The sequence below is a fragment of the Brassica rapa genome, chromosome A05, assembly GCF_000309985.2.
Source record: "Brassica rapa cultivar Chiifu-401-42 chromosome A05, CAAS_Brap_v3.01, whole genome shotgun sequence".
Taxonomy (NCBI): Eukaryota; Viridiplantae; Streptophyta; class Magnoliopsida; order Brassicales; family Brassicaceae; genus Brassica; species Brassica rapa.
Genome location: NC_024799.2, coordinates 11,182,912 through 11,206,150, shown reverse-complemented (window position 1 = coordinate 11,206,150; position 23,239 = coordinate 11,182,912). Strand labels below are relative to the sequence as shown.

The 23,239-nt window shown below is 31.1% G+C and overlaps 3 protein-coding genes across 3 annotated transcripts; 1 reads left to right on the top strand and 2 right to left on the bottom strand.

Annotated features, from left to right (window-relative positions):
- Nucleotides 1-689: 689 nt before the first annotated feature.
- On the bottom strand, nt 690-2,985 carry LOC103868560 (protein MANNAN SYNTHESIS-RELATED 2). The gene is made up of 6 exons (XM_009146645.3): nt 2,638-2,985; nt 2,273-2,402; nt 2,107-2,177; nt 1,944-2,029; nt 1,294-1,861; nt 690-1,220 (listed from the first exon to the last, which is right to left on the bottom strand). The coding sequence occupies exons 1-6, from the start codon at nt 2,737-2,739 to the stop codon at nt 942-944; spliced, it is 1,236 nt and encodes a 411-aa protein (XP_009144893.1). The 5' UTR covers nt 2,740-2,985; the 3' UTR covers nt 690-941.
- A 2,307-nt stretch (nt 2,986-5,292) lies between these two features.
- Nucleotides 5,293-13,721, bottom strand: LOC103868559 (exocyst complex component EXO70A1). Its single transcript, XM_033290975.1, is given in 1 exon segment — nt 5,293-13,721. A coding segment is annotated over 1 exon segment (1,923 nt). The 5' UTR covers nt 9,082-13,721; the 3' UTR covers nt 5,293-7,158.
- Nucleotides 13,722-15,480: 1,759 nt separating this feature from the next.
- LOC103868558 (ATP synthase subunit epsilon, mitochondrial) lies at nt 15,481-16,490 on the top strand. Its single transcript, XM_033291011.1, has 2 exons — nt 15,481-15,742; nt 16,240-16,490. Exons 1-2 carry the CDS (start codon nt 15,559-15,561, stop codon nt 16,266-16,268), a joined length of 213 nt encoding a protein of 70 aa, XP_033146902.1. The 5' UTR covers nt 15,481-15,558; the 3' UTR covers nt 16,269-16,490.
- Nucleotides 16,491-23,239: the final 6,749 nt, after the last annotated feature.

Below are 23,239 nucleotides of genomic sequence, written 5' to 3'. Positions count from 1 at the left end.
TTACGTCATGTATATATAAGTTTAGTGCACAAGTACTTAATGTCGAGCTTAGTAACGCAAGCTTGTGATCCGAGTGGAGAAAACAAGGTGATGGGATATTGTCCCGATTTGCCCAGTCTGGTTAGCTGAGGTCGAGTTACCGGGTCCAAGTGGAGTTCGGCGCTCGGATCAGCTTAGGCTAGTAGTTCCGTTAGTCTCCTAGAGCGGAAAGAATATTGGACCAGTGACTTCTGAACCCACCAACTAGACCGCTGGTAAGCCGGTTCCAATGGACCATCGCTTTTGGGAAGAGTGTGGGTTTTACTAAAAGCGAAATCTCCCGGTGATAGGCGGTGCTGTAGAGATTGTTGATCCCAACAGTGACCTTGCAGGTAGAAGAAAACCAAACATGAGCCACGTTGTTATGGAACTCAACGAGTGTCTGGCTTTAGAGATGGCTCGTGCTCGCTGAAGAACTGGGGAGAGACAACACAAGACTCAGTGGTCGAGATGACCATGAGAGATTCAGTAATCTCAACATTTCATCTCCCCTGGCTCATCTTAATTTACGTCCTAGCAAAATCTCATCTACATATTGTGTGTCTAAATCTCTTATCTTTGATGCTTTTATCTCAGATAGATCATACATTGCATTGTTCTCGCACAGTTGTTATGTCTGGTCGTATCCTCCTTCTCACACTCAACCATAATTACCAAATGACTAGAATATAAAGCTAGGAGCCAATAGATTCAAACTGTAACTTACAAAAGTTTTTCTTTCCTAAACAAGACAACCCCAATGATAATAATACTAAAAACTAAAATTCGAACCGGTATAGAGCTAAACTTTGTTAATAAACAACCTGAAAAATCCCCTGGTAACTAGATGGCTTACACTTTTGGTGAGCTATACCCTTTCATGTACTTTCAAGATCACTCGCTGTTTCCCTTCACAGAGAAGTTCAGCAAAAGCATGAATACGCCAAGTGGTTCTTCTTTGAGATATAGGGAGAGATGTAATCAGTAGAAAGACCAGACGTTCCTGAGATCTCCGCAGGAACAAGAACCTGAGGCTTGCCTAAAGCTATCCTTTTCCCAACTGTATTAGCGTAAAACAGACCAGGAATGGCTGGCACAAATACATCACTCCTCGAACTTATGTAGAAGTCAATAACATTCTCGTACTCTGAGTTTTCTAACTCAAGATACTTCGACTTCTTGCTTGCTGGCATTATCGCCTCCTGCCATAATAGACAATCTACATCAGCAAAAGGGTAATTAACAACTTCACATACTTAAAAGAATGAATGATACCTTAGTAAACGTTTTGGGGAAAATGTCCTTAAGTATATTGAGGCTACTCTCCCATCTAGGCTGAGTCAGGTATATAGTTGTATCACTCTCAAACCCAAGCTTCCTCAAGAACAAAGCGATCTCTTGTGCGTTGTAACAGGTTTTGGATCCCACCGCACCTGTTTCACGGCAATTCTTCTTCTCAAGTACCTCAACTCTCAAGTCTATGGCTACGAAACGGCCACCGGATTTCTTCAGCCGCTGAATCATCGACTCCACCAGGTCACTCACTCCTGGCTGCAACTCCAAGGAGCCGAACATGGCCAAACAAGAAACAGGATCTGTCTCGCCATCCAGCGAAGTCTTCCTCAAGTTCACAGAAGGGAAGTAGGTTGTGACTCTAATGTTCCCTTTTGATTTGAAGATGGGATCGATATGCTCCTTGATGTAGTCTTCTGCAACTCGAGTGGGGACCTTAACGATGGCGATGTCTCTTAGAGAAACGTGGCTTGGCAGTTTCTTCACAACCTTGACAACGCTTTCCAGGCTTTTAACGAATTTATCTACATCATAGATGTCTTCAAAGTTCCTGGTCAAGCAATTAAAACTTGTTCATAAACCTCACAGAGAAACATCAAAAACTTTTGTGATGACACAAAGAAAACACTAACATTTCATCACCAGGTTTGCTTCCTCTTATGTCAGGAAGCACAAGAGTTGCTCCAAGATGCTTCGCCACCATCACAGCATCAGTAATCTATAAAAGTTAAAAACAACAAAAGATATTAGAGAGGAAAGAAGAGAACATCTCTTTATAGTCAATATGAAGAGTACCTGAGAGATATGGTATTCAGGACCATTAGTTAAGGAGAATGTAACATAACCCTTTGACGATACCGCTTCATCTACAACACCAAAAAAAAACATTGAAGCAAACCAATTTCAAAAACAGCAGAGAAGATTTAAAAAGCAGAAATGATCTGAGGAAGAAAACAAATACCAGATGAAGAGATTGACCAACAAGGTTTAAGGTCATGGCTATCATGCATCCAAGGTCCTTTAATCCCTTCCACAACAGCTACTTTTGGTCCATGGAACTCAATATCATGTGCATCTCCTTCAACTTTTTCCTGTAAAAAACCACAAACACACAAATAAGAGAAGCATTTGAAGTTTCAGCTATAGAAAAAAAAAACCAAAAAAACAAAAAGCTTGAAGCTTTCACAATCATTATCTACAAAGTCTGAGTCTTTATGATCCACATTCGATACAAAATGAAACCCTAAACTAGATCTGTGATCCACAAATTCGATCAGAACCCCACTTGAAGTGAGCTCAGTCACTAACAGGGACATGGTTAAGTACCTGAACAGCATCAAAGTAGTCTCTGTGAAGCATTTGTCCGAGCATTACAAACATGGTGATGGTGAGGATTGCAGCCACAATTTGTCTCAAATCCACGCCCATTTTCTTCTTCTTCTTACACTCTCCGCCTCTCTCTCTCTCTCTCTCCAAATGGGTTTTGAAGAGTTTCACGGAAATTGAGGGGAATTAGTGGAATGGTTAGGAAAATGCAAAAGAAGAAAGAAAAGGAGACAAGGACTTCACCAATCTGCGAGTTTCTTTTTGATGATTTTGTCAAAAAGATACTTTGTTTTTATTTTGGGTGTTAATTGTCAGTGTGACTGACGCCTGTAGCACCAGCCACCGACACTCTCGCCGTGAATTCTGGTAGTTAACTCTCAACTAGTTGATTTTGATACGTACCGACTTTTGATTTTGATTAAACCGGGTTTGTTCCATATCATCCCAAATTGCAACACCAAGCACCTATGTTTTTATGTCTTTTAACTGTTACTTACCAAGTGTTGGTGTTGATTACAAAGAAAAACTGTACAAGTCTTTTTTTTTTGTTATATAGATCATTTAAAATATATAATTCAAAAATAGTAAACAAACTTTTTAATAATATATATAATGAATCATTGAATACTATTGTATATTTCTCAATTTACTAATAGAATCTTTCATTGTTGGTATGTACAAAATTGACAAGTGACTCATAATTTTACTATGTAGTCATCTGCGACATGCGCGAAGTGAAATAATTGATTAAATTATTTATTTTACATTGTAGTAAGAGATTTGACGTATAGCTTTTCAAGTGATGGGCATTCAAATATCCATTCGGATTCAGTTGATCTATTCGGATTTCGGATTTTAGAGTTAGAAATTTAAATATGATTCAAATATTTACAAATTTTGGTTTAAATTTGGTTTGAGTTTGGCTCGAATCATTGCAAGTTCGGTTTGGGTTCGAGTTCGGATATCTATTTTAATTATGTAACTAGATTTTGACCCGTGCTTAAGAAGCGCAGGTATTTTTTTGGGGACCGTAAACTCAAATATTGAATAAATTTATATTTATTATTATATATCTAAAATATTTAAAAGCTGTTCAATTATTATTATTTCAGTCCGGTACAATGTTTTCATTGAGTTTTCATATCCGAATCAGACTTGTGGGCGAACCGTAAGATCTAGAAACTCATATATAGTGGGATAAAATATAATAAAATGAATATAGTAAAAGTATCTGAAAATCAAAAAGACCGTTATTAACCCACTGAGAAAAATATAATTTGTTTTTTATTTTATAAATATTTTATATATTAATATACATTTGACTTGTATAAGAAATTTCTTTTAACAAATATTGTTAAGTTTATTTATAAATATATTAATTATCAATCTACCAAAATAGTGAAGCAAGTATTATTTTTTTTCCTTTTTTAATTTTCTATCAAACTATTATCAATTTTTTTTTTTTTTAAATAAGTTTGTGACAGATATTTTATTATTAGAAATCCATACAATTTAAATAATGTTACATTTATATGTATTTATGCATAAAATGATCTTCATAATTTGGGATTTTGTAAAAAATGGGTTTAAAGTTAATTTGGTTAATTTTTTTTCCTGTAACAAATGTTAATTGGATTTATAATTTTCTTTTCTGAATGGGTTGTATCAGTTAAATTATCTTTTTCAAGTTAAACGCCCAAAGCCCAATTAATAATATTTATTTTGTTGATAACAAAGTGAGATTAAATAGAGATAGCATATAATATATAAGAAACACCAAAAAATAAAAAAAGGAAAGGGTCCAACAACCTTTTATAAGTAAATTTTTAAAGACTGTTTCCCTTTTAATAGTATAGATTGATAGAATATTAAATTTTCAAAATTATGCATCTCCAATATATTTTGATGGAACAAAAATAGAATTAAATAGGTTGTTAGGATTTATCATGAAAATACAAAAAATAATATAAGCAATTTTCTAGGGATGGTCCATTTAAAATATCACACATGAAAGAAGTCATGACTTCTATTTTAATAGTATAGATTTTTAACAAAAATCCAAATATATTCTTCAAAATATGAAAATAAAAATAATATAAAACATAAAATTTTGAGTAATGTAAGACTAAATACTTAAATTTACATAAAAATAGTCCAGTTTAAATATTTAGATAGAGAAAAATATATATATTTCAGTATTTGAACATGTTTTGTTATTTTAGATATTTTCATATTATTGAATATATAATAGATATAAAATTTAAAATTATTGATATATTTAAGTATATAATTTTTTTTTATATATTTTCGGTATCTAAAATATTTCAGTTTAGATCAGATTCGGGTCTGGTTATTCAGATATTAAACTTTTAGATTCATTTGAGTACTTAACCAGTTTTAGTTTGTGTTTAGCATTACTTTCAAATCAAGTTCCGTTTGGTTTTTTAGATCCAAATATTTTACTCAAACTTACTTTCTTCTACTAATATAAAGAAAAATAAATAAATGTAAAACAAATATGATGGGCTTATTTTACGTACATAATTATTGAAAAATACTCTAAGAATACCAATAAAAATTATTGAGCGTCGTGTCAATATTGTTGACATGTTCCAAAATTGACGTAATCTATAACCAATAACATGAACTTTCGTATAATAAATTCTTGGTAAAGATAATAAAAACACGATAAAATCGAGTGAAATGGGTTAGAGTTGCGTCAAAAATAATGTGATCTCTTCACACAGTACATGAATTCTATTTTTCAATCGATTTCCCGAGTTTTTCTTTTCTTTTAAATCTTTTCTGTTTTTTTTAAACAATCTGATTATGTTTCTAATTATTGATATGAAAACTCTGTAAAGAAAAATAATACTTGACTAAACTAAAGATCCAACTTTGTGTGTGGTGTTTTTCACATCAGTTTCCTTAATTCATAACCAATCATCATTATTTGTTGCTTTCATATGCATAAACCTCAACTATGGCCAAGTTCAACAAAATGCGAAACTTTTAATTTCTAAAAACATTCTCATCCCGACATTTTAGTTGATGTGTATCTTAATGAATTTGTAATTTATTCTTTCAACAATAATATTATTCAGTACTTGCCCGGAGAGAATTTCAATTCACTAATATAAAAGTTAAAATTGAAGAAACTAAAAATGAACTGACTAAAAATTAATGTGTGAACACATTAAATTGTGTACATAGAATTTAAAAAATTAATATGTGAACACATTAATTGTATTTAAAAAATTAATATGTGAACACATTAATTGTTAAATAACTGTAAATCTGACACGTAAGTATTGTAAAGTTAAAATGATTGTGAGGCTGATACGTGTCAATATGTGTATGAACATATTTATTACAAATGTTTATATTTTAATATATAGGGATACTGAGTAAATATTTATGTCATGCTATGGCATTTATTACATACCAATAATATATATGTAATGCATAAAGTCTGCAAAAATGTGAATTCTAAGTTGGATATATTTAAGTTGTCTTTGACATATAGTAAATTGGTTTTGTATTTTGTGATATAAATAAGATACGTTCAAACTAATAAAATATCTACAAACGTGTGACGTAGGTCTCGGTGTTCGGTTTTCAAGTTTGGTTTTCAAGTTCGGTTTTGGTTTGGATATTTTTTTTGGTTTGTTAGTTCTAGAGATTTATGAACTGTTCGGTTATTTGCAAAATTCAGTTTGGTTTTCGGCTATTTCAGTTTTGGTTCGATCGGCAGCAAAATTAGAAATCGGCTACTATCTGAAAAATTTCCGGGTCTAATTTGCTTTCATTTTGGTTCTGGTTTTTGGGTAATTTAGATAATATGGATAAAAATGTTGGATAATTTGGTATTTTCAAGTTAAATATTGGACAATTTGGGTTATTCAGATAAAACTTTGAGTAATTCGTTTAATTATAAATATTTTCAGATCAAGAAAATATTTGGGTAATTCGGTTTATAAACTGTATTAATAGAATATTTGGTTGTTTAGAAACTAAATATAATTGATATTTTTAAGTATATAAACAACATCTTAAAAGTTTATGTACTATTTGGCTTTCGGTTCGATTTTGGTTCGTTTTCAATTTTTTATGTCAGAAATATAGGATTTGTCTAGATATTTATGAACAGTTTGATTTCAGGTATTTTGGTTCGGTACGGTTTGATTCTTTTGTTCCGGATTAATGTACCTACACCTAGTGCGACGTGTTCAAAGTCTTTCCGAAATGATTGTACCGTTTATTCCCCCAAATTATCACATTAATCATGTCTCATGTACCCTAAAGAATAAGCTTGAAATGGACGTTTTTCCTTAGAAAAATAAAAGAAGAAATTAAACTTGTAAGGAAATTTTTTTCTCAGAAAAATAAAAGCTAAAGATAAATTTGAAATGCGCATTTAAATTAGCCAAGTGTAGACCTGTTGTATGTCACATGCATACACTACACAGCTATTCAAGTAAAGCTAATCTGTTTTCACCAAATACTCTTATGTAAGTATCATCATATAGCTTCAAATGTCAAGTGAGAATTCTGAGTAACTTCCAAATCCATCACTTTGTTCACAAAATGAGAACACTTGTATGTCTTCTCTGTCTCTTCTTTGCTCTGAAACATTGTCTTTAGCTTCATCTCCAAACCCTTTGGAGTATAACTCAAGTCGTTACCAGGTCTCATAGGATCTTCTTCAACAAGAAGCATTATGTAACTCTGTAGATAACTCTTGTACCTCGGCACAACCGTTCTTACCATGGCTTGACATATCTTCCATCTCAGCCTTTCATCCTCCACAACCCAATCTGATTGCTTTGTGTATATCTCATCAAAGCCATTGGCAAAGTCTTGTAACGTTCGTTTAATGGACTCGCGGGCTCGCTTTCTTCTCGCAGGTTGAGATTTAATGGTGAGTAGAGACAAGAGCTTTCCCCAGCTTTCTTTGACATATAGTGCTGCGTAGTAGTCTCTCTACTGCTCATGTGCACTTAACCAAGACTCTCCCATCATCTTCCCGAGATGAGTCTCTCTCAAACCGCTAAAATGGGAGTGGTTGTTCATCATAAAGATGTAAGAAAGAGCTGTTTCTTTGCTGGAACTCGACCACGCATCAAGATTCAAAGCAATCTCTCTCAGTATGTTGTAGATGTGACCTATGAGAATCTCTTCTTGGTACTTTTCCTTCTTCCACCCCAAATCAATCTCAAGAATCTTGGACAAGACCGGCTTGTTCTTGTCCCCCAGTAGCTTGTTGCAGTACTCAGTCACAACACTCACAAGCTTAGGTACACCACCATCAAGAGAAGGGTTGTTTGGTCTTTGAAGCTCCACCTGACAAGGCAACTCCCAGAAGATCTCGCAGACACCTTTAACGAGGTTGCTAATCAGCTCCCGTGTTTCTCTGCGTATGTCTGAACATAGCTCACCTTTGAACAGCCGGTTAAACTCGGTTCTAATGTTGTCCATTGTAGAAAAACAACCTAAGAGCTTTAGCAGCTTTGGTGGACTTTTCTTGCATTTGCTGATTCTTGATCCGAACCTGAGAAGCTGAAGGAGTCCTGAGTTTGATGCTATTGCTCCAAAGCAACGCAATGGAACATCATGTTCTTCTCCAACATCTTCATACACTTGATAGCAGAGCTTGCTCTCAAACTCGTAGATCTCTTTCACAGCTATCTCCATGTCAAGTCTCCATTGATCTATATCTCCTTCATTGTCCTGCACATTGTCATCTTCTGTGATTGTTTTGTGTAGATACCCATTCTCAAACCGTTTCTGAATGACCCTTGTGCGGATCTTGATGTAAGAAGGTACACAGTGAGCATCTAATCTCTTGATGATTGTCTTCAACTTTCTCATGTTGGATTCAGACAAAACCTCCTCTTCTTCGAGTATCCTCTCAAACTCTGTTTCAAGATTCTCCAACGCTGTGCAGAGACTACCACCACTAAGATAAGCACGAGCCTCGGTCATTTGCAACTCCTTCAGAAGCTTTATCGAAGTCTTGAACCGTAGACCGCAAGGATGATCTTCAGGCATTCCGTTTTCAGACAAGAACTGGATTGTTTCTTCAAGCCAGGTAAGAGCAAGAACACAGCTACTTGACAGAAGCTTTAACGCTTCTCCAAGACGTTTAACATCCGAAACATAACCAAGAACATCCTTACATGACATGAGAGATCTCTCGAGTTCTTGAACCGTGGCAAAGACTCTCAGAGCAGCTGAGATAGGTGCAATGGTGTGACGGATGTGATCCGAGAAAGGCAAAGATCTCCATTTATCTACTTTAACATCAGCTTCTAAAGACAGCAACTTGGTGTTGATTTCTTGAAGCTTGGTTCCTGTCTTTTCAAGAACCAGTGAGAATGTCTCTGACTTCTCCATCTCACTCTTCAATAAACTTCTCATTGCTTGAAGTCTCTCAAGGCTCATTGTTTGTTTGTTACTTAACTCACTAACATGATTCAACAACTTCACATGGATTTATAGCAATCCTCTGGTAGATAAACCAAATGTCTTACCAAACCCACCAAACCAAGCAATTGCCAGTGTTATTCCGATAAGCCACAACATCAAAGATTTGGTCTTATTTTAAAAGACTTGTTGACATTTTTTTAATCATTAACTTAAAGCAAAATCTAAGTCTTGTTTTATTTGTTATAGTCAGCTCAACCATCTTTATCTATTGCTTCAACCGTTTATTCTGAGTTTCTACAGTTTGATCATCTAATCAACTTTGGCCTAAAAAGTCAAATGAAATTGTCTTCTCTGTGTTGCATTTATGTGCTTAAAGCCAAAGAAAACTACAAAATAACAAAGCAGACTTATAAACGAAATTCCTTGCACTGGAAAATAATTAAATTTCAGTAATTTCGTGGGGAAGTAAATGAGCTGTTGTTTTCTTCAGTTTAGATTTCAATTAACCAATCAAGAAAAACAAGCCAGCAAATCTTAGGTTTAGCTCAGTCTTAGCTTAATCTCTAAGAAACTATGGTAAAAGGTAGACGTGTACATTTGTAACTAAATGATAAAATGAACACTAACCAAAAAACTAAAATTTGTATCTGATTCAAGTTATAAAGATCCATAGTGTTTTTTTTTCTATTTTTTTGAATAAAAATTAAATTTTATTCATAAAAAAAATATTTACAACAAGTGCGGACCTTTGTGTAATGAGCAACTCCTTACCTACTGATACTCCTAATAATTTTTGAAATATTTACAATCTTGTTCCAAATCAAAATTACATCACTCCTTTTATACTATTTCCACCCTTTGTTCTCATCAGATTAAGCTTGTTTCGGACTCCTTTTTCAATCATTTTTTTTCAATGCTAGCAAAGATAATGGTTTATCATCATGATTTATCTTATTTCTTTCTCTCCATAACGCATATACTGCTGCCTGAAAAGCATAACGGATACAAAAGAGCCTCTTTCTTTCCATTGACACATCAGTAAGCAAATACTATACTTTTCCATTGACACATCAGTAAGCAAATGCATTATAGCATTCCAGCCATTAGTATAAGAACTCTGCAGGATACTTCCCATATCTGAGAGGAAAAGGAGCACTCGAAGAAAAAGTGGTTTTTCGTTTTGGGAGCACTCTTACATAGTACACACATAGAGTAGAGTATTATTTCAAGTATCAAGTGTTATTCAAACATGACCGTATATATATTATTACTGGATGTAGTACTAGATCAGGTTGTTTAATCAAAGGTGTTGTTCTAGTTCAAAAATCGGGTGGAAAAAATGCTTTACACCATGTTATTGGTATCAGCAAAGGCTGGCTTCAAACCATGTGGGTGACTAACTCTTCTTAGTTAAAAAGAAAACATATATTCAAAAAACTCAAAAAGAGAAAAAATATTGCACCCGATTAATTAAGTACTCAAATATTTCAGTTAGTATCCAAACCGGAATGAGTATCCATAAACAAACCATGTACTCAACTTCTGTTTTAATCTGATTCTTAAAATATCTAAATCCAAAATATTATAAACAGAATATAAAATAAGTTCATATAAAATAAATTTTAGATATATGTCAGAGCTTGGTTACATAAGTTTGTAATCATAGGGGAGGCTCTATGATTATAGTTGTTCAAGGTAGCACCATATATTTACAAAATTAAAAGTCGTTGACTTAACTGAAAGGAACTCTGACTATTATGTTAGAGGTCTTGAGTTAGAATAACTGTTGCGCCAAAATTAATATTATATGTTGTAGTTCTGATATTAAAAAAAAAACAAATGCGTTTTAGGTAGAGTTGTAAAATATGTCTGAATCTAAAATGATCTATTCTATTAAATTAGGATGAATCTAAAATGATCTATTCTATTATATTAGGATCATGACTGGTGGATAAATGTTTGATCCAATTATTTACAGTTCACATTTTTAAATAATTAACTGCCACACATATATATATATATATATAATAAGACTTGGTATTTTATAATCTCCCGATGAGAAAAAAAAACCTCCCTTTTACTTCTTATAACTAGATGATTACCTGCGCACATGCGCGGAGTAAGTTCATACAATAATGTTTGTTAATTAAATGGTTTTAATAAACCACACACTACAGTCTTTATCGATTCTAAAATGATGAATACAAATGTTGGTATCTTAAATTTATCATAATTGTTGAAGAGTTTATGCATTACAGCTCATTTTAATTATTTTTAAGACTTCAAATGTACAAAATGAAATTAAGTTTTTCGGCTAACACAAATCAACAAAATTAAATATGCAACATCGATTGTATAATGACGAAATGAGATTAGGTTTTCTGCTCTCGATTTGTTTACTATTGACTCTTCATAAGTGAATTTTATACCTCTAAAATTGTGTTTTCGTTCTCGTCTGTGTTTCACAGATAAGAGTTTAGTTTATTTTTAACTTATTCTATAAATTCGATGAATTACATAAGTGTCAATTTAAAAAAAATGACATCTTTAAAAATTAGTTCCACTCGAGATACATATCTAAGAATCAAAATTTTGAAGAAAATCACAAACAAACTCTTTTAACAGGTTAGTGTTCAAATCTAATATATCAAGTTGTTATAAAATATAAGTACAAACTCGAAATATAAATGTGTGTCTAGTATATATTCACCAGTTCGGTCTTAAAATCATCTTATTCTAGAATAACAAAACAAATTACTTATTTTATTAGCCTAGGCTTTTGAGGTTTAGTTACTTAAGAGTATACAAATAATAATATGTATAATACTGAGCAAATTAGCTCAATATACTAAAAACGGTGGGATACCATAGAATGGGGGGGAAAATGGTAATGATGGAGTGAAGAAAATTGGAGGGATATAGAGTATGGAGTGCAAATAGGGGATATTTGGTGTGTAGGGAGTACAAATTCTCTAATACTTTACAATTCTAGTATATGTAAACTATGTATAAATAATAACTGTTTGATTTATTAAATGAAAAACCAGAAAATTTATAATAAATAGTACAAAACTCTCATTTTTACAATTATAATAGCTAGATAAGGTATTAGAGAGAAACAAATATTAGACGAATGATCAAATTTCTCGTTTTTCGAACAAACTTAAAAGGAGGTGAATGGAATTTTGTCATGATATTTCACTAAAACATTTTTAGGAATAAAAATCAAGACTAAATTATTTAATATGAATGAAATAATATATATAGTGCTTCCAATCTTAAAAACCACTTCGATTTGAAGAAGTGTGTTTCTGGGATTGTCAGAATCAAATAAGATATTAGAAACTACCTATTTAAAAAAATAATTTGTATACATAAAAGTATATACATAAGAGTAAATACATAAATCAAAACCAATACATTTTGTTAATTTACAATCACGTTTTTGATAAATAAATCAAAACAATCATTTTATTTACTTTATATGATATAAATAAGACTTTATTGATATTGACATAGATATATAGTATATTTTAATATAAATATTTATTACTGATACTTCCTACTCATATGATTTTTTAACATTTGTATATTTACTGTAACAAAAAAATTAAATCGTTAACTACAAAACTTTTAATGTGAGATTTTTCAATACAAATTTCAAAATTAACATATTAAGATCTTAATAACTTTTTCTCTGTAAATATTGAAGTTAACATATTTGTAGACTTTTATATAGTATATAATTTATTTAAAATGATATTAATATATATATATATGAATATTTATTAATGAGACTTCATATTCATATGATTTATTAAGGCTGGCATTTTATCCAACACCTGAACCCGTATCTGAATCCCATCCAAAAATCCAAACCGAGACCCGAACGATTATTGAATTCGGAGAGATTAGGTACCCGAACCTAAACAGGTAATATCCGAACCGGAACGAATATCCGAAGATAACCAAACATAAATATATTTAACCTTATATTTCTAGTTTAATTCTCTCATTTTATTCAAAATAATTTTATTAATGATGCACATTGCTCAAAATTAGATAATTTACATACAATTTTGGATAAAATCATTTGTTACTCACTTAAAATACGTATCAAGCTCTTGTTTCTTGCATTAACAAAAGTTCATCTAAAATTTCAAAACAACAACTAAATTACTGTCTTTCTATTTTTAAAGTTTTATCTTCAAACCTATTGATAGTTTAATCTTTTAAAAATTTGAAAACCATTTAAGTTAAAAGTATATTTTAAATACAAAAATAAACTTAAACAATGAATAATTTGTTTATTTTTTCTTCAAAATTTAAATATTTGAATCCGACCAAAAATATCTGAACCCGAACATAAAATACCCGAACCCGACCAGAAGTGTAGAAATAGCCGAACTGGTTTCATACATTTATACTGAAATACCCGATACAAATACGAACGAATATCCGAACGCTCACCCCTACGAAATATGATCATTTGTATCTTGCTTGAGCAAAAAAAAAGTTAAACGATTGATCATAAAAATTTCAATGTGAGACTTTTACCATTTTTAGTAATTTATAGTCGTCTTTAAAAATTCAAAATATAACATAGAAGAAAAATCTAATTTTTTTTATATGCTTAATGTGATTATTTAATTCATTTTAATAATATAAAATTAAACAAAAAAAAAGAAAGAGGGTACAAAAATTGTTATCAAATATGTACTATTCATAATCACTAATTATCATATATATGTTAATCATATTAGGCAATTATGTAGTTTTTATTTAATGAAAGAATAAAAATTATTTTGTACACTATTAACTAATTTGATAGTTAGTTTAATAAAAATCCTAGTACAGTATAACCTCTTTTTTTTTTTGTCGTCAACTTTACAGACTCATATATAACCTCTTTAAATTAATAATATATAAATTAATATACACTAAAAATCTCTATAAAATAATATAAGTTTTTAGTCCCAAATGGAGTTTTGGTTCAATTAGTATATCGATAAATTAATAACTCTATAAATTAATAAAAAATTATATTTTTGGTGTAGTCCCAACATTATTAATTTATAGATGTTTCACTGTATATGTTTATATGGACTAACTTATTTTTCTAAAAATTATAAATATATTGTAATGTTTTAGGATTAATATATAGGGGATTTCGGTATGTACTACAATTATTCGACTACAATCGTTGATACTTGACAGCAACTGATTCATCTATTTGATGCTTTGATTTCCCCATCCCTGATACCATCTATTATCAATAACAATTAATAGCATTTATATTCATAGTGTCAATAACTATGTTTACAAATAAATAATTATACCAACTTTAAATATCGGACTGTTGAATAAAAATATCAAATAATTCTGATAATTTTAAATTTATGGATAAATATTCGGGTAATTTGGTTAATAATAGTATTTTTAGTATATTTAGTTATTTAAAATTAAATATAATTAATATTTGTGGATATATAATTTTACTTTAAAATTTTGGATACCTATTTGGTTTGCGGTTTGGTTCCAGTTCAATTTCATTTGTTTGGTTCCAGAAATATATGATTGACTTGTTTATTTATGAATTAGGTTCACATTTGGTTATGGTTATTTGGTTCTGGATAAATGTGTCTAAACTTATACAATATCTTATATAAAAATTATGGGTGGTCATTCGAGTATCCATTCGGATTCGGTTAGTGTCTATTCATATTTTTAGTTTTCGGAGTTAAATATTTTAGTCATATTCAGGGATTTTTAAATTTCAGTTCGAGTTCGAATAATCTCATTTAAATTATTTTAAAAATCTTAAAATTTATATACTAAATAATATTGATAACTAAGTCGTATATTGATATGTGTGTTGCTTCCTACGAGCAAAACACAGATCTATTTCATTTAACTGCTTTTTACATTTAACTAATTTTATGGATGAGGAACGGGTGGTATTCCTTTTTTTTGTTCAACCAGGAGCGAAGTGATATTCATTTTAAACTATTTACAAAAATGTTATACCAAAAAAAAACAAAACAAACAATATATCCATGCTTTATCGAATTATAGCACGGATCAAGATCTACTATAAGTTAAATCGGAATTGAACATCAATTTTGATTCTTCCAACAATTCAAAAGATGGATTGAGAATGAATTCACCATCGAGGGTTCAACATAAAACCCGAATGTAACAACCTATGAGGCTCGATTCCAGACCTGGAAATATTGATCCAAACCCAAATGGATATTTAAATATATATATATATATATTTTTTTTTTGACATGGATATTTAAATGATTTATTGAAAAATGGATAGAGATATTGGCAGTTAATGGGCCGGTTTTATTATTGGGCTAAGAGAATGGGCTTGTGCGAGAGAAAGTATTATTATTAGGGCACACAGCACAAGAGAACAAGTCTGTATCTTGTTGCGAATTTGCCAAGGATTGGAGCGAAGAAAAAAAAGAGAAAGGAAGATCGGAGATGGCATCGACAGCGGCGGTTCCGTTCTGGAGAGCGGCGGGGATGACTTACATCACTTACTCAAACATTTGTGCGAATCTCGTGAGGAACTGTCTCAAGGAGCCTTTCAAAGCCGAAGCCCTGAATCGCGAGAAGGTTCATTTCTCCCTCTCCAAATGGGCAGGCGGAAAGCCTGAGAAACCAAGTAAGCTTCTTTTCTTTTGTCAAAATCATCTTCGTATCGTTCAGATCTGTTGTTGTTGTTGTTGTTGTTCTCCTGGATGTTCAAATTGGTCATGGGTTTTCATATTTGTTCTTGTTCTTTTAATGGATCTGATCAAGTTCCATACTGTTCATTTGTTGAATCTCTTAATTAGTCAAATAGTTTCAAACACATGAGAACATAAAAGAGACTAATGTTTGATCTTTTCATGTTCTTGTTCTTGTTCTTGTTGTTCTTGATCTGATCACGTTCAATATGAAACAGAGTATAATGTCTTGACATTTTAGATCGTCTAGTGTCTCAAGAAAGCTTGAATGAAGATTATGATTTCGTTTCTTTCGGAAATTTTTATAATAGGGGACATTGATCTTTGTCATTTGTGTTTAGATTCAAGTCTATTTGAGGATGTATCAGCTTTTTACTATTTCACAGGTTATCTATTACTGTATCTAACATGTTTTGCTTCTTTTTTTCGGCAGCTCTGCGTTCTGACACGCCTGGAGTTTGAGATTTGTAACGTTTTGATATCAAGTTTGAGGTTAATAATGGTGAGGAATGCAAGATATTGTGTACTCTGCAACATTTTCCTTCTTTGACTTTTAAGATTGTTAACAATGGAGTTTGTGTGAGACAGACCTCATTCCAATCTTGAAACTTGTGTGTTATTTTCTTGCTTTACCTCTAAACTCTTTTATATTTTTCTATGCAAATAAGCAAACAATTCTATACATGTGAGTAAAAAAGTATAAAACTCCAGCACATTTGAGTAGAGAATCAAAATCTGTCATAAGGATGATGATGAACCATGATCATTCCCTAGGTTATTATTTGAGAAGTTACTTTGAAAAATCATGTTGGCACTTCCAACACTCATATTTACATATACATCTTTGGTTAATTAGTAGTTTTTAACAAGCTTATGGCGAATATACTTCGATTACATAAAACACTAAATGAAATAAATAAGTCATTAATGAGAGTTGAATAGTATAGACTGTAGACAGAGTTGGATAGAAGATTGATGTAGTTAGATATTCTAGGCATGTGGGTTCCGTTAGTTCAGAATTTGCCGTAAAATTTTAGATAGGTTCGGTTTTGGTTTCTTCAATTTTAAAAATTTTGCCGGAGTTTTTGATTTTACGGTTTGATCGGTTAAAATTTTAGTTTAAACTGAATATTTTAAAAAAAAGTTGATTAATTTTGGTCAGTTTGGTTTAGATTTTGGTTAGTTCAATTCAGTTATTTCAATTTGAATTTTGGTTTGTTCGGTTTGAAATTCCGGTTAAAAGATTACTAATGTTTCAAATATTTTTCTTAGAAACCGAACAAACCGACTACCGAACCAAACCAAATTTGTTTTGTCACCAAACTGAACCGAATTTTTGAACGAAATTAACCGAAAACCAAACTTTTCGGTTCAGTTCGGTTAAAAAAATCCAACACTAAGATATTCTTAGGGTTGGTACAATTGCACGAGGAGAGCCCAATAGCAGATGTTAAAAGGATAATGCCAAGATGGATTTTTTAGAAGGTCCATGGAGTTGATAAAAAAAAGAAGGTCCATGGAAAGAGTCTACAATTCTGCACACGTGAGTATAATCAATAGTGTGTTGTCATAAGTAAACAAGTTATTTTTGTCCAACAAAATAACCATATGTTATAAATATGAATATACATTTTTAACATCATATTATTTCTAATTGTTAGACAAAAATAAAAACAAATTTCCACTGCTAAAAAAGCCAATTGAGGGGGCGACTGGTTTTCCCACTACCACCCGCAAACGCAGCTTTTGCGGTTGGTAGCGGTTGTCGGCGGTTTGCAACAAACACTCAAATCGCTCTAAACCGCCTCAAACCGCTATGAATCTCACAAATTCAAAAGCTGGCTCCAGCTAGCGTTTGCGGTTGCGGGCGGTTGCGGGAAGGTAAAATTTTATTCTTTTTTTAAAACAATATATACACAAAAGTAAAAATATTTAATAAAAAATTAAAAATTGAAATTATGAAAATATTAAAATATATCTATTATATTTTAATTAATATATAAAATTTTATAATAAAAACAATTTCAATAAATTTTCAAATATTAAAATTATAACTTTCTAAATATAAATTTTATATTTATTATAATTTTTTTATTTTTGATATTTTTATAATTATATTAAATATAAATATTGTTAATTTATTATTTGAATGTTACCGCATTAGGTAGTTAACCAGTCATAAGTCACCCGCAAACACACAAATTTTTAACCGCAATACCAGTTGAACAAATCTCTTAAAACCGCTAGAACCCGCAACCGCCCGCATCCACAAACTCCCGCAGCCACAACTGCATCCGCTGCGTTTAAACCAGTCAGACCCTGAGAACTAGCCAAATAGAAGTAGGCTTCTATTTTTAGCTTTAAATGAAATCTAATAAGTTCAGAAACTAATCATTCCATATAATCAAAGAGTTGTAAGTAAGAGGTGTAAATAAGTTGATGGATTTTGTTATTGAGTCATGTAATCAAAGAGTTGTAAATAAGGTGAACCACAAAACCTTATAAAGTTTATAAATAATTGTTTGTAAATGGTAATAATATTTATAACTGTATAAATGTATATTTATAAGGATTTATAAATCATATAAAATTACATCATACTTTTATTATATATTAAAAGATAAATTATTTAAGTGGTTTTTGGTTACATGTACGATCGCAATCTTAAAAAAAAAGAAATTGTCAGCAACATAAACATAATCATGTAGACTCTTCAAACCAAACTAGTAGTTCCGTATCAATATGGACAACAAACGACTATTGCTTTGCAAGACTGTCTGTTCTTGAATTTTGTGTCCATACTATATAAATATATGAATGAGCTTTGAGCTGTTAAAATTTCTCTTCAAAACTTTTATATCTTCTAAGTAACTTGCAAAGACTGGTCATTCTTCTTGTTTGAAACTATCTTCACCAACTGAAAACAACATGTTGCAAATATAATATTAAATTGTCTTAGATTCCTGATACACTCAATTACCCAAATAAGAGTCTATATCTCTGAGTGAAGTAGCATCTGACTCGCTTTTGTATTCCTCGCTCCTATTAAATTATCAAAACCTTCCAGTGTGCTATACCACCCATGTCATGAATGTATATCCTGATTTTTCTATGATCCATCCGTAAAACACCATCGACCTGGAATATCCGGTACTATCGCTTGTACTAGTAATCGAGTTTGCTCGATTCTTTGTGTAAGTGAGATATGCGCTTCAACCCAAAGTAAAAACTTTGTTTATGTCAATTTGAAAGTATCTTTAGGATCCATGTCCAAATTAACAAATACTTTGTTGTTTCTTCTTTTCCATATGTACTATAAGATTCATGCAAATTGATGGTCTTCCAATTCAGGAGAAATCCTCTAAAATAAATAATCCATGTTCGCAAGAAGTGATTGAGTGGAAAGTATATTTGGATTCGAAGGGATTCGTGAGAGTGCCCAAACCTGAACCGCCGGTGGACACTAAAAAAACATATGATTTTAGATTTTTGTTTATTTTCATCAGTGCTTAAATACCTGAAAACACAATTATGTACAATTTTTAGATTGTTGATTAAAAACACAATTAAAAAAACACTAAAAAAAACCTGTACCACCGGTGGACACTCAATAATTGATGATTTTAGATTTTTGTTTATTATTATCGGTGCTTAAATAAAAAGTAATACTACAATCAATTATCTAAAAAAATAAATTTAAATGCCTTGTTCATATCTAAAATAAAAAATAATTGTTTTTAAACATATTTAAAACTTTTGTGTTTGCCAAATATTTTTGATACAAATACATAAAAGAATGCTTTATTTTTTTTAAATTTAAAATAAATTGAAAAAAAATCAAATAAAACAAAGAAACATCAGTAAAACAAATCAATAAAGCCGATGTCAGAGCTAAAGAAGCCTCCGATCATCGTTTGGGAGCTACATAACAATTTTTTCTCTCTCAAAAATAGGATATTTCTGTTTTTCACGTGTTAAAATAAAATAAAAGATAATTCTATAACCTCTTATTTGAAACAAATATAAAATTGCTTCCATGTAAGAGGAAAATTTTTAGTGAAAAAAAAATAGTGACTTAGATTTATGTTATTGAACTACTTTAGATCTTATAGCTCTTCTAAAAATTTATACTGAATTGTCAAACTATTTGAATTTAAATGTTAAAATTTTAATATTTTTAATTATTATTCAAAAATTATAACATGGTAAACATAATATATATTTCTTTGTATTTTATTACTTTCACGGGCAAACACCTAGGCTTTGAATGGTGACCAATGAATGGAAGAGAACACTGAATTCTTTATCATTCCCAAAAAAAGTCACCATTCACAAGGAATAATTTTTCCTTTTTGTTTCTCCACATTTCTTTTTTTGTAGAGAAATATAGAACAAAAGCATTTCTTGTTAAATTTTATAAAGAACACGCATTCTTTTTCATTTCTGTAATTTTATTCCTATAGTTCATTTCCTATTCGTTCATCGTATTCCCGAAAAGTTCACCAGTCGGAGTCTAATCTAGTTTCTAATCCCCCTATACATTAAAAGAGAAGTCACTTTAGTGATTTCTGCTGAGGTGGCATTCATATAGAGCTTCTCAGGAAAAACGTTATAATTCTATTGGCTGGTTTTTTTGAATTTTTCCTTTTTATTTATTTTAATCAATAGATTATGTAGACAAGCCCAAAACTATTGTCGATTTCGTTAAGCCTATATATAGCTAGGGGATAATAGTTATCGATTTAGTTTAGCCTTGGGTACCCGTTCGGATTCGGGTTGAGTATTTCGGATTTTCGGGTATTTCGGTATAGAGGTGTAGAACCCGTTCGGGTATTTCTGTACTTCGGGTCGGGTTTGGGTATTTTTAATTCGGATTCGGTTATTTCGGATCTGGTTCGGATATTTAGATTTTTAAAAAAAAATTAAAATTTTCATTTCTCAAGTTTCTTATATTTAAAAATATAACTTTCAGTTAACTAATTTTTTATTTTTAATAGATTGAATAGTTAATAGATTTGGACATAACATTTTAAAACTAAAAGGCATTAATTTAGTTATTTTTTTTTAAATTTCGGATGTAACTTTTTGTTAATTTTTTTAATAAAAAACTTGACATGCATTATAAGTGAGTAGCAAATCATTTTTTTCGTAATTGTATGTATATCATATGAACTTAAAGTATGTGTAGTATCAATATAAATATTTTATATAAAATAAGAGATGTAAACTAAAAATATAAGGTTAATTATACATATGTTCGGTTATCTTCGGATATCCATTCGGATTCGGGTATTATCCGTTCGGGTTCGGATATCCAATCTCTCCTTATTCAATACCCTGTTCGGGTATTTTGCTACTTCGGTTTGGATTTCAGTTCGGGTTTTTCGGATCGGGTTCGGGTGCCACTTCGGATATCGGGTAAAGTGTCCACACCTACTAATTAGGTTGTTTGTTTTTAATAACTTACCTTTCTAATATGGATTACTTGCGCAAGTTGAAATCATTAAATATGCAAATAACTTATTGACAAAATTTGTTTTTAATAACTTAGCTTTCTAATATAGATTACTTGCGCAAGTTGAAATCATTAAATATGCAAATCACTTATTCACAATATGGATTACTTGCACAAGTTGAAATCATTAAATTTTATCGATTTAGTTTACCATTGGGCAAGATTTAGTATTAAGACAAATATTAAAAACTTTCTTTATTATTCAAACGGTAAACTTGTGCATGTTGATATCATATTTATATATTGCTTACAAAATATTTTAATGTTTCTAATTAGGTTGTTTGTTTTTAATAACTTACCTTTCTAATATGGATTACTTGCGCAAGTTAAAATCATATCATATGCAAATCATTTTTTGAAAATACACATTTAATATCGATTAAGTTGAAATTATTAAATATGCAAATAACTTATTGACAAAATTTGTTTTTAATAACTTACATTTCTAATATAGATTACTTGCGCAAGTTGAAATCATTAAATATGCAAATCACTTATTCACAATATGGATTACTTGCGCAAGTTGAAATCATTAAATTTTATCGATTTAGTTTACCTTTGGGCAAAATTTAGAATTAAGACAAATATTAAAAACTTTCCTTATTATTCAAACGGTAAACTTGCGCATGTTGATATCATATTAATTATATTGCTTACAAAATATTTTAATGTTTCTAATTAGGTTGTTTGTTTTTAATAACTTACCTTTCTAATATGGATTACTTTGTGGAAGCACCGTAGCCTATTGGTTAAGGTTTAAAGGCTTCTACACCCAGGTCTGGGGTTCGAATCCCAAACTATGCAATTTATTGCAGATTACAGGAAATCCAGGTTTCAAGTCCCGGAGAGAGCGGTTTATTAAAAAATTATGCAGACTACAGAGGAAAAGCTTGCAAGGAATCTTCAACATGGTGCAAGTAAATCTGGTCAGGCGTGGATCTTCATTGGACGGCTCAGATGATGCAGTTAGACGTAGGTCTTCATAAGGCAGGTAGTATTGTCGGTTGTCGAATCGTCTATGTAATCTTTCCTATATCATAATTGTAAGATCTAATAAATCAGCGTTAAAAAAAAAATATGGATTACTTGCGCAAGTTAAAATCATATCATATGCAAATCATTTTTTGACAATACACATTTAATATCTTTCTTTAAACAATTTTATTATTTATTGTGAAAAATATTAAAATCATTAATATGAGAATAAATCAACTGTATATATATAGGAGACACCCAAGGTCTTAAAATACAAACATTCTCTTTTCATTCTTTAAAGTATTATTCACAAATATCTTCTCTCATACTATTAAGGTATTACGACAATCTGCTTGTGTGCTAAGAAAAATGTGTTTAGACGCAAAGGCTCCTCATCTTTAGAACCCTTAACTCAACTCTTTGTATCTTGTCTCCAAAAAGCATGTCTGGTCTATCTTTTCCATGTGTTGAATACTGGTAACGACAATATGGTCTTCCTTTTTTTATATGTAGACCAGGTCGTGAGAGTGATAGTGATCCAGAAAACCTTGATTGAACATGCTGAGAAGCTTCGCCAAGTTAAAGCAGTTCTTGAAGAGGTTCTTTAGTACTTTCTCTCTCTTTCTTGAATATTGTCCGGGAAAGTATTACATAGTATCATTTAGTAATACTATCTTATATCATTTTTTTTTGTTGAATATACTATCTTATAAGTAAGCTAGCATTATGCATTTTTTTATTTAATTCATGAGGTCATTTTCTCACAGCAGAGAACCTTTTGGAATGGCGCAGGGAGGAAATTTCTCAGGGATATACAGGAAGGTTCAACTGAAGCCGCTGAAGTGGGATGATGAAGGCGAAAAATAAAGACCTGTACAGGCCCTTATGATTCTTAAATACAGCGGTGTTCTAACTCACGCTGGTAGAAAACAGGTGTTTACAA

Excerpts from the sequence above, each read along its gene's own strand:
- LOC103868560 (XM_009146645.3), bottom strand. The coding sequence starts at position 2,739 with ATGGGCGTGGATTTGAGACAAATTGTGGCTGCAATCCTCACCATCACC. Across the intron at positions 2,178-2,272 it reads TTGGTCAATCTCTTCATCTG|ATGAAGCGGTATCGTCAAAG; the intron begins GTATTTGTTTTC and ends TTGGTGTTGTAG. Across the intron at positions 2,030-2,106 it reads CTGAATACCATATCTCTCAG|ATTACTGATGCTGTGATGGT; the intron begins GTACTCTTCATA and ends TAACTTTTATAG.
- LOC103868558 (XM_033291011.1), top strand. The coding sequence starts at position 15,559 with ATGGCATCGACAGCGGCGGTTCCGTTCTGGAGAGCGGCGGGGATGACT. Across the intron at positions 15,743-16,239 it reads CGGAAAGCCTGAGAAACCAA|CTCTGCGTTCTGACACGCCT; the intron begins GTAAGCTTCTTT and ends TTTTTTCGGCAG.